General features: G+C 40.2%; 1 protein-coding gene across 3 annotated transcripts in view; it reads left to right on the top strand.

Annotated features, from left to right (window-relative positions):
- Positions 1-587: 587 nt before the first annotated feature.
- Positions 588-18,099, top strand: part of stk11ip (serine/threonine kinase 11 interacting protein) — a 53,512-nt gene continuing 36,000 nt past the window's right edge. For 2 of the 3 annotated variants that reach the window (XM_085150456.1, XM_085150454.1), the window contains exons 1-17: positions 588-803; positions 1,101-1,168; positions 3,610-3,812; positions 3,903-3,977; positions 4,092-4,187; positions 4,273-4,380; positions 4,467-4,538; positions 4,641-4,770; positions 5,085-5,188; positions 7,076-7,165; positions 12,725-12,766; positions 12,974-13,144; positions 13,233-13,314; positions 13,526-14,032; positions 14,186-14,403; positions 14,504-14,614; positions 15,705-15,951. In XM_085150456.1, the coding sequence (XP_085006582.1) occupies positions 1,102-1,168; positions 3,610-3,812; positions 3,903-3,977; positions 4,092-4,187; positions 4,273-4,380; positions 4,467-4,538; positions 4,641-4,770; positions 5,085-5,188; positions 7,076-7,165; positions 12,725-12,766; positions 12,974-13,144; positions 13,233-13,314; positions 13,526-14,032; positions 14,186-14,403; positions 14,504-14,614; positions 15,705-15,951 (2,323 nt within the window). In that variant the 5' untranslated portion in view covers positions 588-803; position 1,101. The remainder of the gene's footprint in view (positions 804-1,100; positions 1,169-3,609; positions 3,813-3,902; positions 3,978-4,091; positions 4,188-4,272; positions 4,381-4,466; positions 4,539-4,640; positions 4,771-5,084; positions 5,189-7,075; positions 7,166-12,724; positions 12,767-12,973; positions 13,145-13,232; positions 13,315-13,525; positions 14,033-14,185; positions 14,404-14,503; positions 14,615-15,704; positions 15,952-18,099) is intronic. The other variant, XM_085150455.1, reaches the window with a different exon arrangement.

Here is an 18,099-nt window from a genome sequence, read left to right as displayed (position 1 = left end):
AAAAATGTTTTTTTTTTTCTTTTATTAATTTCAGTTAATACTATATAGAGGACATATGCTGAAGTCAAGATTCAGGAAAATCTGCATAGATATTAAAATAAAAAAGCACCACTTTTTGATGCCAGTATAAGTCTTGCAGACATAAGTATCAGGTCATCAAAGCCTCATCAGACAAGGTGTAATATCAAACTTTACCAAGCTGACAAAGAAGAAAACTAATGACATTTCTTTTCTCTAAATAGATTTTTAAAGTTTTAGTAAATTTTCACATTTTACAAAAATCATCTCAGTTAATTTTTATTATTTTTAAGGGCCACTTTTTATTTTTATTTCAGTTAACAACAATTTTTGCACATCTAGTTTTAGTTTATGTTTGTTTAATTTTAGTATAATAACCTTGAACTGAACGTTTGACCTTTTGACTGTATGCGGTGACATTTATATTTATCTTTAATGTGTGCCTTTATTCAAACTGTGAGGATTTTTACTATTATTATGAATAATAATAATAATATTAAGAAGAAGAAGAAGCAGAAAGAAGAAGAACTATTTAAAAAAAAGAAGAAACTTTATTATTAATGGGCGCGTAAGAGTGATACTTTTTGGTATAACGAGGCTACCGTAGACGCTTTCAGTTCCGTCATGTGACGGAGGTAAAAAATGTCAACATCACTCTGCGCTTGATTGCCACAATAACAAATGAGCACCATAACTTGGCGTTTCTTTGTGCGCCAAAATTAATATGATCTACTATAAGTAACACCTTGATGTTAGCAATCCGGCTGTCGGCTGTCATTGCACAGGTATGTCGTTTTGCTTACTTATCGGGATACTTTAGCCGAGCTAACTGCTAGCAATAGCAGAGTTTTGAATACCTATGTCAGTTAGCGTGTCTCTAAAGCTTTGAACGCTAACTACAATAACACGGAAAAAGTGTTTATTAGCCCAAGGCTGTGGTATAGTTGTCTGTAGTCGTCTTTTGTTTTTATCAAATCCGCTGAAACAACAGCACGAAACGTACTGAACGCATGCAAGACAAGTTTTTCTGTTTTTAATTTCCGTGAGTTGTGTCCTCAGGACTCTTTCTTGAATTCTTACAGGATGGCTGCACCTCAGACGGGCCACTCTCCTCTCGTACATAGCTTGGCCACGCTTCTCCGAAATAACGGTATGTGCCAGTGTGACACTATTCCCTTTACATACAATATCCGTCCAAAAACAGCAGCATGACACAGGATCATGAGGCGGTTTACTCATGTTGACAGGTTCAGGGCCATCCAGATTCGCTCAGCCCCCGATTGCGGTTTAAGCTATTTCAACAGACGATGTATGAGATAATAACTGAGCCAGCCTAATCCCCTATTCATTAATAATGTAAGGGTTTTACAGTCTGTTTACAGATAATGTTTTCCTTTTAATTTGTCTGAGGAGTTATTTGAAAGGGGGTGTTATATTATTGAGAGAAATCAACCATCCATCTATTGTCTTCCACTTATCTGATGCTGGGTCACATTCACAGCAGCCATACTTCTGAGTCCCTCCTGGGGGGTCCAGAGGCATTCCCAGTTCCTCTGGATCTACCCTGGGGTGTCCTCCCAGTTGGGCGTGCCTGAAAAACCTCTAAAGGGAGGCATCTAAACAAACAAACAAACAAACAAACAGAAAAAAACAGCCTTTTAACCAGATGCCTGGAGCAACTCAGCTGGCAAGAGCAGCAGCTCTGCTCTGAGAGTCCTCTAGATCAGGGATGTCAAACTCCTTTTACATCACAGTCCACATATAGATCGTTTTAACCTCAAGTGGGACGGACCTGTGAAGCTCCCCTTTTTCTTAATTTAAAGTTGAACTACAGATTTAACCATGCACGATAGAGAAATGCTGTTGTTTTAAATGAAAGAAATCTGTCAATGAGCACTGTATGCTTAAATTGTAAGAAATAAATGTGTAAAGTTTCAGAACAAGATTTAGTTGCTCATCGCTGAGACTGTCCTGTAATTGTAAAACAAAGTTTTCGTTAATTTATAGAAAATAGGAAATCATTTTCTGTGCTTTTCATTTTCTGTGATTTTCAGTAAAAATGGCATCAAGGTCATTTTTACTGTGGGCCCGCTGTAAAAAGAAGTTCCTGGAGCAGATAGTGCTAAATTTAAACAATCTTTTCTGTCAATTAAATGTTTATCTATTAGTTAATTTCTGAATGTCCATGTGGGAGGTTTTTATCAGTAGAACAAAAACTTATAAACTTATGAAAAAATTGATAAAAAGTCCAAAATTTATGCCCTCATTTTTCGAAACTGTCCAGTGGAACCTCTGTTGTAACGATTCTGTGCCCCGGGCCTTAAGTCATTACCTCACCTCTAAGGCACAGTCCAGGTAAAGGGTGTATTCACTGCCTTACTCTTTTGGTTGTTACTCAGAAGTCATGACCACAGGTGAAGGTTGTGGACGTAGATGGATCGGTAAATTGAAACTGTCTTCACCACAACGGCCTGGTTCAACAGCCAGGTTTCTGCTGACGCCGCGCTAAACCGTCCGTCAAGCTTCCCAACACTCGTGAATGAGATCCCCTGATATTTGAACTCACTGCCTTGAGGCTGCCTCTCTTTTCCAACCCAAAGAGAGCATTGCACTGTTTTCCCAGCAGTGAACCGCTTCCTCAGACTCAGAGTCGCTGGCTCCCATCTCAGCGGTTTCATGCTCGGCTGCAAACTGCTCCAGTGCATGCTGATGGTCATGCACTGATGAAGCCAACAGAACCACATCATCACCAAACAGCAGGGATGCTATTCTGAGGTTCCTCCTGTCCACAGAACTCTCCAATATGAACTACATACATGAATGAGAGTGGTGTTAATAGTTTACTGATAATGATTCATTTTCAGAAATGCAAATTATTTAGCTGACATCGGACCACTAACAACAGTATAATAGTTTGTTTATGATTTTTTTGTGTGTCTAACACACTCTCAGCCATTTGCCAAGTTTGTGATCACTAAAGCCTTTTTTCCACTGGCACCTACTCTGCACAGTTTCTGCATTTTTCAGTTACAAGTACCATCTCAATGTGGGTGGGGTTGTTACAGCAAGGTTGCCCAAACATCCGAAGACCTCAGTAGTATGCGCCACAAGCACAACACAGCAAGTGAAGGTTTTGGTGGGAGGCGTGTGTAAACACTTCCCTTGTTACCAGGATTCAAAAATGGCAGGTTTGATTCTTGGGAAGGAGTCGCACTCGTGTCTCTTTCAGTGTAGTCGCTGCCTGGCCGATTAGCGGCATGCCGTCCATTGACGTCACATTTTTGGCTCAGATTGGCTCGCTTAGAACCGGGGCCAAAGTGATACTAAAAAGTATGTGGTACCAGCTACTACCACCTAATGGAAAACCTTAAAAACTGAGTCGCGCTGAGTAGAAGTTGGTGAAAAAGAGGCATAGCTACCTAAATTACTGAGCTCCACTGACATCCAACAACAATAATATTCAGGTGGATGCGTCCAAATCTGTAGCACTGCATTGGAGCTACTCATTCATTCTGTAGCTGACTAACTTGTCACTTGTGAGTCAAATCTGGTTGATTACTTTAAGCATGAAAGCTCGCTTTCACCCTTCAGGTGACGTGGTGCTGGACGGCAGCAGCACGCTGACCCTGCCTGCTGCCACCTTGCAGCAGCTCACAAGGCTGTTTGAGCAGTACTTGCTATCCCGGAGCCAGCAACACGGGTTCCTCGCACTGCCCTCCCACCCAGCTGACACCGCTTCGCTGCTGCAGCTGCAGTTCCTGTTTGACATCCTGCAGAAGACCGTTTCCCTCAAGGTTGGTTTTAACCCAGAACTTGGTTCTTTCACATTGAGTCCCAAAAAGTTGGCCCTGCCAACTCATTTCTGACTCGCTGTGTGTTTGCAGCTCATCAACCCGCTGGGTGTGAGGCTCGAGTCTGTGTTAAAAATTTTCCCTTTCAAGTCTCTGAAGTGTTTGGAGGTAATGTGTGAATACTTCCTACTTTCACTTCTTGTTGTTTACGGTGCTTTTTTTTTTTTTAAGTACACAGGTCTTTTACATTGTAACTCGTCTCTGCTTGTTCTTCCTCACCAGCTGAAGAGAATCCCCCCTCACTGTCTCGAGGGCCTCAGAGGAATTTACTCCCAGCTAGAGGTTTTTACCTGCTCAAAGAGCCTCACTTCCTTGGAGGTACTCCCAGCCGGTAGCATGAGCAGGTTTCTGGGAATGTGAGAGGACCAAAAAGCTCAGTGATTTATATGATGTGCATTTTTAGGAGCTGCTCTCTCTCTGTGGAGGTGATCTGAGCTCAGCACTACCGTGGCTTGAACTTCACACCCTGAACTTCAGCTACAACTCCATAGTTTGCCTTGACCAGTCACTGGTGAGACAAGCAAATACACAAATGTGTCATTACTGATTCATAAGCATAAGGTTTCTATCCAACTTCAGCTTCTTCAAATCTTACAGAGTTTACTGAATGTCCTGAAATCTTTGGATCTAAGCCATAACAAGATTCAGGAGTGTGCTGAATTCCTAAAGGTTGGATTGCTATCAGCATTTGGGTACATAGAATCTAAGCTTTATTTATTTATTCTGCAATTTACAGTAATCTTGTTTTACTTTATTTTCGCTTTCGCCCAGGCTCTGACTGAACTGGAACACTTGAACCTGGGCTACAACTGCCTGCAGAGGGCGCCAACGCTCGGTCTGAGTACTAGGGCCAAGCTGGTCACACTCATCCTCAGGAACAACGAACTGGAAACCATCAACGGTAGGGACAACTGTTATCAGTCGCAGGCTTCCCGTACTCTTCTTAAAGCCCAATTTACCTTCTCAGCAAAGAGACCAAATAGTGATGAAGCTGGTAGATGAGGAAGCAGCGTGAAGATATACAAACTTTATTGCCACTGTTTTGTAAGATAGTTTTCTTCATCACACAGAGACATTTTTAATAAGGGAAAAGAACATGAGAATTTAATTAAATAACTTAATGTTTGGTCATTTTTTTTTCCTTTAAACCAGTGCTCTTGAACTTGTGCATGAGTTTGAATTCACTTGCATCATTGGCATCTCTCATCAAAACAGGCGTGGAACAGTTGTCTTCTCTCCAGCATTTAGACCTGGCCTACAACATCCTGCTGGAGCATTCCCAGCTGGCTCCTCTCTCCCTGCTGCACTGCCTCAACACAGTAAAAATGCACACATGCACACATTTATCGTCAGTTGGTCAAATTTACATGACACTTTGTTACTGCTCCCAGTGAGGTCAGGCAATTAGGGCTCATTGTTTTTAAATCTGCTTGTTAGCAGGTTTCTTCAACCATTTCTGGATGGATTTGCATGAAAACGTTACAAAAGTGGGGCTGGGCTAAACTGTTGGAATTGATCAGGATCCAGTATTTGTTTTTGTTTTTGTTTTTTTTGAAAGAGTCTGTAACATTGCGATACAGAGGAAGCATTTTACCTCACATCTCTAGAAAATACTAATGAGGTTGACTTTGAGGTCCCCCAGCTGCCTGAGCTTATAGCAGCATAACTAAACAATGGTTTAAAGGTGCAATAGCCATTTTCTGAGTTTATGTTATAGAAAAATAAAGTTGTACTCATCAATATACACAGATTAGTGTGTAATTACATCTTCCAACAAACTGATGTGTTCTTATAAACTTAGACTTAACCCATTAAAAATGCACAGGCGCCGGCACTAGTTTGTGCCACAAACATCTTGAATACGATGGACTTCACTGTTCTGCCTAATCATATTTTATTTACATGGTTAGAGACTGGCCACATACATCCCAAAGGAGAGAACTTGTAGCCATTCACATGCTGTTCAGGCAAATTTAAATTTGTATATGCACCTTCAGACTCTCGATATGAAGGTTCATACTTTGTGTTTTATCATCTAAGAAGGGGTCCCCTCCACTGACAAACTGAAAACAGGAAGGAAGGAGGCAACACCACCAGTATCTTAATAGAATATCATCCTCTTCTCCCTCACCTCAAGCCCCTGCAGAACTGAAGTCAGGGCCCTAACACACAAAAACCTGCTTATTTATTCCAGATATTGTCACAGTTACTTAATGGCAACAGATTAGATGCAAAATCCCCCCATTTCCGTACAGCTGATGAAAGCTGGATGAACAATGACAGCTGGTTATAAGCTAATGTTATGCCAGCTAATGTTAGGCTTTATCCCTGTGACAAACAGTTTGATTACATTCCCACATTGTATGGCAGTTTATTCACTAAGCATCAGAGTCCAGCAGTGTTGCATCCTAATCAACAAAAGTTTCACTAACAGCAGCTAACAAAGGCTAACCAAAGCTAACAGCAGCAAAAACACTGACAGAAACGTTCAGGATATCTTGAACAACTCACCTCAGTATCGCGCTAATCAAATAGAAGTAAACTTCATTGACTCATCGACTTGTATCAGACTCTTTTCACAAAGACTTACAGCCTCTTCCACAGTAAATAGTCTTGTACATATATTGACAGCTGAGGTAAAGTGTGGACTGACAGTCTTTACGATTTGATATCCCTGTGTTGGCCCTACATCATCATCATAATAACAGTAGTGGTCCAGGATTAACGTCGCAGCTGACCAGTGGCATCTGAGCACTTAGCTAACATTAGCCAGGAAGTTAGCTAATGCTAATAAAAGAGTTGAAATGTTTACCATTTGATCCAGAAGAAAGTTTTAAAACAAAGGCATTTTTCCTCACATTGCAAAGCTATGACAACAAAACAATGTGATTACTTGGTTGCAATGTTGATCCTGGACCAGCATTATTAAGATGATGTACAAACAACACCAACACGGGGATATCAGATACACAGTTTGTGCCATAGCGGCCATCATAGATAGAATTATACACTTGAATTGGGAGGGGTAAGAAAACGGAATTCAGTTAACTTCAATCAGCAGTCTACTGACATCTAGTGCTGAGGTTTTACACAAAAAACTTTAAAGTCATGTAATCTAGCCTAATATTTTATGCCTCCTGGTCTCAAACTGGGAGGTTTTTTCCCCATAGGAGAGTAGCTAACAATGCAAAACTGTCTTTTTTCAGTTGAATCTGGAAGGAAACCCACTGTACTTCCAGAAGACCCACCGCACCTCCACAGTCAGACACCTCTCGCCAAAAGCTGCCAACACCAGAGTGAGTGATAAGAATTGTAACTGAATGTATTATGCATATATATACTTTAAAAGTTTACCTTACTGTAAGGAGAAAAACCTCAGGAAAGCAAAGAATCACAGGCCCAGAGTTAATTCATGTACATGGACAATTGCCTGACCACGTCCCGTCAATTACAAAGACGTGCAGGCAAAGCGCGCCAGGCATTCACTCAGAGTTTATTATATACTGCCTTACTCACGTAACACTCATGGGTGGAGTACAAGTTAGGAAAAAAACAGCTTCTTATCTGGTGATTGCATACGAGGCTGCACAGGATGCAGCCTTGCAAGACAAAGATGGACAAGTTGATTAACGATCTTGTAGTGGGTTAAAACAATACATGTGGGTGTTGTCTAAACTTGAGCAACTTCCTCATGTGATCACTTTGTTCCAGCTAAAGAATTTGCTGACACGCTATGTACAGGCATTTCTGTGCAATTTAAATAAGCTAAACATAAACATTTATCACTGTTGAATATTAATAAAATTCAAAATCTTTTAACATTCCCGCCTGTTTTTAGCAGATTTGAATTGTACAGCAAAACACATATCATTTATCAGGACATAACTTCTTACAAATATGTATTTTCAGTTAGTTCATCATAGAATGCATTTGCTGGTTTTTATGGGCAACTTAGACACTTGTATCAGAGTCTACATCATAGTCATCAGTAAGTAACTACTTGTCTTTCACATTTTCAGTTACTACATAATTAGTTGCACTTCATCTTCATTTAACAAATAGGAAAAGAAGTCTTCATGATCTTCATCGGTTTGTGGTACATCTGCATATGTTGTGAGTGATAAACTTATCGTCTGTGAAATTACAGCCTTTAAACAAGGTATAACACAAGTAAAGAAAAGCAAAATAAAATATAATAAAGTAAAATAAAACCAGGAAAACTCCAACGCCGATCAACAGTCTCTTTAGAATCTGAAGCCATGTTTAAAGAATGTACATTATCTGGTATGTAGGTGCAGCACATGGTGTTGATTAAGACACACAATCCTCCTTTCTCAGCCAGGATCATGTCCAGTGCTACACGATATTGCATTACAGCAATTCGGAGAGCGTCCATTTCTTGGTTATGTCCCTCGTTGACCTTGCAGGATGCATTGAGGAACAAGCCGAATCTATAGTCCAGTGTCTCACTTCCGAGAGCATGTTTTCCAGTCCCTATCCATGGGAAAAGGGCGTGGAGAACTTTCTGTCCTGTGATAGGAATACTTATGACTCTTCTACTGCAGAAAAACCCCTCTGTGGAAAGGGTGCTGGGTCCAGTTATCTTACTGCTGTTATGATCCCAGCAGTCTTCAGAGTTTCATCGTATGCACAGTACAGTGACACAGCATTAGGTGATGTTCATAGGAAACTGCTGTCATCACCACCATAGCTTTTGGTTCCTGTCCTTTTCACAGAATCATGATGTCATCCTCGGATTCCCCGTGCGCTGTCGATGGAGCTTGGCACGCTCCCCTCATCCTTCAGGTGCCCGTCTGTTGTCCAAAATCTCCTCTGTTGACCTCTGGAAATCCCCCTTGGCACAGTTCTCATTCCAACGCAGCTTCAGTTCCTTGCTGTGGCTCCAAAGTCTAATCTCATGATGGGCCCCAACCAGCTCGACCTTTGACCTCAACCACTGCCTGGGCTGTCAGCTATGCCTGGAATGGTTCTTGCTTCTCACCGGGCCTCTGAAGATTTCTCAGGAGATGACTGCTGCACCTATATTTCCTTGCTAGGAGGAAAAACTTCTATTTGGAGAGCATGTCAACAATCATCAAACCACATTCTTTAGTTGAGTGAACTTCACTTATAGGCCATCAAAGCCTCATCTGAACATGGATGCACCACTTGCATAGGTTCAATACCCGTTGAATGAACTGTTAATCACACAAATCGCTGCAAAAATCATATAAAACATAGTTTAATGTTAATTCATTGTTTCATGTTAATCCTGGACCCCTCCTCTTGACGCATGGACACTCCCATGAGTCAACTCATCAAAACCAGATTCCTGTCTTAAAGAATAAGGTTAGCTAGATCATGTCCCAGGCAACATCAGGGCATCTCCTCCTCTGGAGCAGCACCACCTCGGACCTATAATCCTGCAGTAAAAGATGTTAGTGTGATTTGCATATTAAGTTTGCTTAAAAACTGGCTCCGCCAGGAGCCTGCATACACACCATCATGGCCTGAAAAACAAGATCTGGAAGTGAAACCAAAATAACCTTCACATTTTCCCTAAAACACAGTGTAACAGCATCACCACTCATAACCTGTAAACACAGTTTTCTTCACACATAAACCCAGAAATCCTGTAGTAGAAAAACATTAACTAGTTGTTCTGGTATAAATCACATGATCAAGTCACATGAAGAACTGTAATGCTGTAGAAAAGAAATGTAAATGTTAGCGCTGCGCGGGTGTATACACTCTTTCTCACAGTAATCTCTATGAACAACACAAACCCATGAATAACACACCCCTGGTAGATTCACAAACACAGAAAGTGGCATTTAAAAGTTAAATCGGTATGCAACCTCGGATGTTGCTGTCATCTCTCTGCTCCTGTAAAAAGAAACACGTAAATTCATCCACCCTTTTGGCCTGTCTAGGTGGAGGTTAACTTTGAGTCGTGGTCAAGTCTTGTCAGCTTTTACCAGTCAGTCAGTTTGTTTTTATTTCTATTTATTCATTCATCCATTCTTTCTTTCTTTGCTGATAGTGGAAACTATCGCCGCATTTGATTTCCACCCTCAGCAAAACGTCATTTCAAAAGAAAAAAGAAGAATTTTAGATCGGATTACCTCGCTGAATCCTTTTTAGGCAGGGACTCTCATTTTCTAATTGTCCCAAATAAGTGGCTTTCTCCTGAGCCCATTTTAATGTGGAGAAACTCACTTGTAACAATTTTCTTGACGACGTATCGTATAGCGCTTCTAATCGTGCAGATCTGCTCAGACAGAGATTATCAAACAAAACTTTCAGTGCACTGTGAAAGTATCAAAATAAAAAGGCCTTGTTACGTCATGACACATGCTCCTCATCTCAGGAGGGTAAATCATACCATTAGCATGGTTTATTATACTATCATACTAATTGGCAGGCTCAACTTCACAACAAAAGAAAAATCATCAGCTAGATTCACTCCAAACCAACCATCAGCTGCACAACACACAACATAAGCCTAATATGTTATTAGCTATGAGTTTAATCCCCAGGTCTGTGCTTCTCACTCATTTAGGCCACACACACCCATTTTATTCAGTTTTCCTTTTTTTTTTTTCGTCATCACAAAACATGTGACATGTTGTCATGCACTTCACAAAAGAAGTTTGTTCTGACGTATTCAGAGTTGTGTATCTAGGTACAGGATTCACTCGCACATCAAAACAGGAAACTCAGTGTTTTAGAGTCTCCACTCTAACAAACTCCAACACATCTCATTCACTCGTGCTAAGAATTCAGTCACCTTTCATTAATCTAAGAACGATCAACTAATTTGCATATCAGCTATTAACCCACTAAGATGACAGGACAACAGAAATGCATATTCAAAATGTTATCACAAAAATAGAATTTCCCTCATACAGTAAATTACTTGTGCTGCATCAATCAAGCAGAAAACATCTCCCAATTTACTATATTAACAACTAAATTTATTGTCTGATCACTGGTTGGTCAAACCAGAATCTTTTTTTCCCCCCACAAAAGTTAAACTGTTGTCCTGCAACCTAGAGAGTCAATTTTTTTTTTTTTTTTGATAAATTCAGCATTTGATAACAAGTGTCTGTTAAATTCACACTATTTTAACACTGATGAGAGATAACAAGCTAATTTTCATTGCATGTGTGTTTGTGTTATTAGGCAGGTTTAATGCATGTCTGTGGAGCTGCATATCCAGCAGAGCATGTTCTTAAAGCTGCCTTTCCTACACATTTCTCTGCTATTATTTAATCATTTTGTAACTAATGTGCTATGAGTCCATTGATCTTTGCATCAAACTAAGTGACTTGGACAAGATGGTAAACAGACTCACATGCTTAAGATGTTGTCTAATCTTCATGAGCTCTCTTGTGTTTGGAAGTGTTAGTAGGGTTAATGCGTGTTCTGCTTGTGTGTGTGATTTTGTATGTTTCTTTTTGCAGTGTTTCAGACTCCTTCACAATTTTCCCACTTAAGCAGTCAGTTTTGTTTTTCCCAGGTTTGCTAACCCAAATTTTGATTTCCCACTTTAAACACCAGCATTCTCACTTACTCTCACTGTTGTCCTCTCCCACTTCAACAGTCCAATAGCAGGCAGTTCCCTTTCAGCTTTGTCCTGTGTTTCACTGTCTCTTCTTGCCATTTTCTCCAAAAGTGGCAAATGTCAAACTCCAACAGTCTCCTCAGTTCTCCTCAAACGTTCTTTTCACCTGCACAGAGAATTTGCAGCTTGTTGGGAACACAGTGCCATTCATCCAATCAGGCAGGATGATGGGTTTGCTCTTCTTCTCTGATGCTGTTTGTCCACACTGCTGCTGCTTGCTGGGACTCTTTGCCCAGGACTTTGCTGCTGTCTCTTTATCTGCCATGTCATTGCTCTTTGGAGCTGCATTCCTTGTCTTCAGGGAGGAGTGAGAGCTCGCTTTTGAGTTTGAGAGACACATGGTGCTGTAAATAAGTTAGCCAGAAACTTGGCCTGAATGTTTCCAATGATGTTAAACTATAACTTTCTTCCAACCGCTGCATGTGGAAAATTGATTCAGGTCTGCTTGTCACCTGAAAGTGACAAACTAAGACATGTTTATCATTATTATCACTGCTTAACCAACACACACAACTCTCTCTCTCTCTGTTTTTGTGAACTGTCCTTTCTTAAAAGCAGAAAATGAGATTGTAGTAGTTCTTGGCTGATCAACACAAAACCTTTTTCCTATGATTATTTTTCATCTACAATGTAAATTTTGTCTCTTTTTTACTCTTTTTTTTTTTTTTTTTTAAATAGCTGGTGACCTGCAGAATCACCGTTCTCACAATCAGAGGCAATTACTTTTACACTGCGCACAAAAACACTGTGACGTCAGACACATTAACACTCACTTTTTTCATCTGCATAAATAAATCATTTGGCCAATGGCATGTGCTATCGTGATCCATAAATATGATCACAAGTTTATTTAACTATTTTTCAACCCACCAAAACAAATAAACTAAAACATGATGCTATGTACAGGCATTTCTGTGCAATTTAAATAAGCTAAACATAAACATTTATCACTGTTGAATATTAATAAAATTCAAAATCTTTTAACACTTACATTTCCAAAGGATGGAAATGTGGTGTGAAAGTATTGTTTTTAAGTTCTAGTAGCCTCTGGGTCATCTGTTCTACAAGAAAAGTCTCAATTTGTCACAAAGTGCAGCTTTGCTATTCACACAAAGGTTTGAGCTGCAGTGTGTTTCTGTGTGAGTGGCTGCTCTGCAGAAGCTTCCCAGAATTGCCTTTCTTGTTTTCACCCAAAATTTCAGACATTCCCTTTTTTCTTTCTTTATAGCTCAAACTTGATGGCACCCTACTGTCCTCATCTGAAATATCAGTGAGTCTCACTCTTAACATCACTTCATCATCTCACAGTTTAAAAGCTTGATACTAAAGCAGATTCTCTTCAGAGTGACTCAAAAATTCATGCGGTGTAAATTGTTGCTACTTGCTACATTTATTTGCACTGTATTTGGAAAAGAAAATGTGGAATTAATACTTAAAATCATTTGTTGTAGTAAAGTTGGAGTACTCTTCTTTGCAGGTTCTGCCAAAACCAGGGCAGCTGATGGTCCAGGTGCAGACTTTGCCTTCAGGTTACACCATGCCTGCAGAACGCAGTTACCAGGAAGCATCTAGTGGGGTGGGGGAGCTGAGTGACAGCCTGTCCATCGGTGAAGCGGTTGTCTCAAACCTTCGCAGAAGGAAAAATAGGGTGGGAGTGATGCTCTTTTCGGTGTTGATATGCTTTTGTTAGTGCTTTTCTCTGATGTTTACTGAAAAATTGTCAATTTTTGTTTCAGAGTAAGGTGAAAGTGCGGAGGGCCAGTATATCCGAACCCAGTGATACTGATTATGAGTCCAGACCCTTGTCCTCCACACAGGGTTTGTTGTCAAAACATGTTTGCCGTCTAAAGTTTGTACTGTAGTAATGGAGTATGCTCTTGTTAAATATTGCTAAAGTGTCAAATAACAACCTTAGGATATGCTCAACTAAGAAAAGTCATGCAAAGTCCAAGACTAAAAGTATAGAGGTGGATACGAGCATGAATGTTTTTTTGTTTTGTTTGTTTTGCTGTTTTTTTTCCTCTTCTAGGCATCGTCCTTCAGCACCAGCAGGAGATTGAACGCATGTCCAGCTTCAGGGAGCAACTCGGAGAAGACTGGCTAAGATATGAACACCATCTAGATGGAGCTTCACCCTTAACGCTCACCACCACTGTTAACCAGCAAACCTCCTGCTCTCAAACCCTCTCCAACGGCCTCACCACCACCACCGTCACTACTACCACTACATCTATCCCACAGCAGCAGTCTTTGCCGCCGTCTTCCCACAAGGTCCCGGAAGTCCTCCCACCACCTATTCTTTCCTCCGAACCTAGAAATGAGGCCTCTGACGTGGATGCAGACCTGGAAATGGAGTCCACCTTGCAAGGTGGTCAGACCCCTCAGCTGACAGAGTCCACCTTGGATAACAGCATGGTAGATGGACTGGTGATGAGCCAGGGAGTAGTGAGTTCACCTCAGCCAAGTCCAGAGAGCCACAGGTCTGCTAGAGCAGCGAGTGGGGAGACCAATCATGAAGAAGAAGAGGATTTAGGAGGTAGGGAGGTTGAAAATTGAGAAACATTTTAAATAGTATCTAACTCATTATGTGCTCGACTTAACATAATGCAGTTATTCTGAAGGATAATCAGCACAAAACTCCTCCAGTTATGATCTGCTTTCTCTGACTACTACTTTTTTTTTCTCTTAGTGGACCTTTGTCACCCTCTGCTTGTTGGTGTCTTATCTGACAAAGAGGAGGGGCTTGGTGAAGGTCAGGGGCAGAGGAAGGGAAGAAGGGAGGTGTTCTTGTGCATCAAAAAGGGCTTAGTGCTTGAGATGGACATGCAATGTGGCCAGGAGAGATGCCGTCTGGAGCTGGATAGCCTGGCTAAGGTGGAAACAACTGAGGCTGCGTGGACCCGAGGGGTATGAAAGGAGATTCTTCATCATCTCTAACATCTTTACGTCTATAAAGGAAAATATAATGTTTTTATCAACTTGATAAATGACTTTGACAATCTTTCAGGATTTAAAAAATCAGTTTCCAGCTGTAGAACTTTACTTTGACTACATCAGCAAGGACAAACGGAGGAGACGCTACGTCCTGTTAGATGATGACCCTCAGCAAGCACTGCAGGTTAGCTGAAGAACTCTCACACATTTAAATTCATGCACACAAACCTCTGTTGCCAGGAGTGGTTGTTTGTGCTGTCAGATGGAGCAAACAATTTTCCCACACATCAATGCGGATGACGTGCAAGGTGCGTACAATGAAGCAATGTACGTAAATAAGAACACCCACCCACTGACTTCTTGGACACGCTGCAGTTGTCTGGGCATGTTCACAGGCTGTCCTCTGCTCAGTCCATGTTACCTTTGTGTACCTGACAACAATCAACAGCAGTACAATCTAAAACCTGTGTCAGATGAAATGTTAAAAGCAGAAAGCTGTTCAGTTAATATGTAATATATGTTTAAATACACACATAACTGAATTAAGTGTAAAACCAAACGAGCACCTTGAGGTTCTACTTAAGGAAAGAACTAAGAATGACTGCTAGTTTCAGAAGTTTGTCAAATGTAGTAGTTTATAGAAACCCATTCTAATATTATCTTGAGTTCTCCTATCCTGTTAAGACATTTTATATAAATACTTCAGTTTTTAGCTTGCAGTCGCCTGTCAGAGAGAAAAGCAAAGAGAATGCTTGTATATCTCATTGGCTGCCGGCAGAAATGTATTATTACCACCTTTCTCTCCTCCAGAATTATTTCTTATTATTTATTTTGCCGATCAGGCTCTGACTGACATATTGTCTAATAATAAGGTGCAGCCTGTTGTGGAGCACCACACAAACTTAAGAGGTAGCTCTCCACGACAGTCCCAGTTTCTCATGTGGCCTCGTGGGAAAATTGCCTGCCCTTTTTTTTTTTTTTTTTTTTTTTTTTTTTTTTGCAACGTTTGATATGAGAATCCTCTATTGTAACAGTATATCTGTGACATAAAATAACACAAAGCATTATAGGTACCCTTTAATTTTCTATATAATTTTTTGTGTAGTTACAGGAAAAAGTTAATATTGTCTGGAATGTGTGGAGAATGCTTGTATATCTCTGAACTGCTGTAAAAAATGTATTATTACCACCTTTGACTCCTGCAGAACTGTTTAGTGAGCAGAAATGTCTTGGTTTTCCTGCTTATTAACAAACAGGTTTTTTTTGCTGACCAGGCTCTGACTGACATACTGTCTAATGTGGTGGAGGAAAACCAACGCCGGGATTCTGAGCTCTGTCACAGCTGCATTCGCCTGCAGTGCCTTCGCTGCAGGTCAGAATTCACTCTTCAGGGAGGGGACGATGAAGAGGAAGCCGGTGAACGAACAACAAAGAGGAGAGGAGCTGTGATGCTATCAGAAGGTGTGCAGGAACAGGACGGGGAGGAGCTGATAGAGGCACAGTGGGCCAACAAAGGTGAGAGTGAGTTCCTGCAGCGTTCATCGTCAACAGTTGATAAACAGACACAGGAAGAGGCACTCAGTAAAGTGAGTGTTATATGTATATAACACTCAGTATTATATGTATATAACACTCAAGGCAGATAAAATTAATATTATTCTTTCTTTAAGTATTTTTGCATGTTTTCTCTTTAAATTGGCATCCATAAAGTTAAAATGTGCAGAGGAAAAAATGTACAAACAGCAAGAAGAGTTTAAGAAAAACCTTTTGATCTGTTTGCACTAGCCAGATGTTTGGAGCTGTTTTGAAATGGGGAAAAATGCACTTAAGGCACAAATCTTTTGTTAAAAAAATACAACAAAAAAAAAATAGAAAACTGCCAAAGCAAGGTGATATCTGGCTTTAGTTTATAGCTGAATCTGTCATCGTCACATGTGAGAGGAGCCCACACACACACGCACAGACATGCACACTACAACACTGATTCTGATTCATCCATGAAACTGAGTCATCCCTGATGAATCATGGTCACTCTCACGAACTAAACTATCCTTAAATAGCCAAGTACTGGATGTTTCTAGATGAGGAGATTTTATTTATAAAGCACCTTTTGTATACAAAGAGAGATTAAATGTCTTGCACAGAGAAATAAATCGTTCCAAAAAAAGCACAGACAGGTCTATAAAGAGGTAAAACAATCTTGTGCTCATTTCCAGCTGTTTTTTCTTGGACTCTCCTAGAGTAGCTTTGCATGAGTAACAAAATAACCCTTAGTTCTCTTTGAGCCCTAAGCTTTCTTTTTTAGCCAGTGCTTTTCAAACTGTGGGTCAAGCAATAGTGGTGGGATACATAGCTACAGCATGTCGTCGGTGGAAGACCAGGGTCAAAATACACAATTAATAACCTGCTAACCTCAGGTTATTAAAGTTCAGCTGGGCTGGTTCTTTATTATTAATGAAAATGGGTGGTGAGTAAATTACAGGTTTACTTATTTTCACAGGCAAACAGGCACAAAGCTCTGTGAACAAAAAGATGCCATTTTGGTCATAATAGCCAATAAAAAGATATAATAAAGGGCAGTTTAAACTAAAATGAGCAGTTTAAACATAAATAAATGATAATAATTCAATAATCCAGTGGTGGGTGTGAAGCTTTATTTTTTGGACTCTGATCTAGGGAATGGCCAAAATGTTTCAGAATCACTGCTTTAAGCCAACTTTCATATAAATTTCTATACCCTGCAAACAGAAGGCCTGTGAGTCAGGAGGAAACTAAGCCAAAAATGTCCACCATTTTTATCTTGTTTATGAAGATAAAAATGGTGAATAATGCAGTAAAATAATGAATAATGCTATGATAGTAAGAGGCAGATTTTTTAAATGATTAATATATGAGAGTCTGCAGGTTTTGTGCTACCATAAAAACCAAAGCAGAAATGACACAAGGTCACACATTGCAAGTACCAATTCATTTGATTTCAGAGTACTTGCCAACTATCAGTTTCCCACTGGTAGAGCTACATGATTTCACAAGACAAAATGTTAGTTTTAGACAGCCTCTCTCGAAGCGTCAAACACGTCATCTTGTGGATTCCATAGCCAAGAGTTCCCACTTCAGCAGGATGCAGATAATAGTCATCATTCCAGCAGCCTCCTACCCGCAATCCAACCAAACCTGACATTAAGACCTGCACAGGCTTGTACAGACTGTGTTCGACAAATGTTTGGAGAGTTTTTTGGAACCATACACCTTTTGTTTTTTTTTTTTTTTTTTTTTTTTTTTTTTTTTTTTTTCTTTTTTTGCCTGTCCCGTTTGGTTCTTTTGCCATCAGAATTATTGTCTAAAGGCGAAGAAAGATGCCCAACGGATTTTCTTTACCAAATTGACCATCCCAGCTTTGCCGTAATGGTCCATTTGATTCACCTTTTATTCTTTATTTTATTTTCACTTGCTGAATACGGGACAGACTTGACTGGGGGAAAGAAAAGGGAGAAAGAAAGAGGGGAAGAAAAACAGTTGAGAAGAGGGACGGGGGAGAAGGGCAAAAAACAAAAACCAACAGAATAAGCAGAAGAAAAAAAAAAAAAAAATACATATATCGATCACCTGGATCACCTGTTGAGAAAGAAAAAAGAAAACAAGCAGAAGAAAACGAGAGTAATACAATAA

Source organism: Neolamprologus multifasciatus, chromosome 23 (genome assembly GCF_963576455.1).
Source record: "Neolamprologus multifasciatus chromosome 23, fNeoMul1.2, whole genome shotgun sequence".
Classification (NCBI taxonomy): Eukaryota; Metazoa; Chordata; class Actinopteri; order Cichliformes; family Cichlidae; genus Neolamprologus; species Neolamprologus multifasciatus.
The sequence above is the reverse complement of the archived record's forward strand: the minus strand, read 5'-3'. Positions and strand labels throughout refer to the sequence as shown.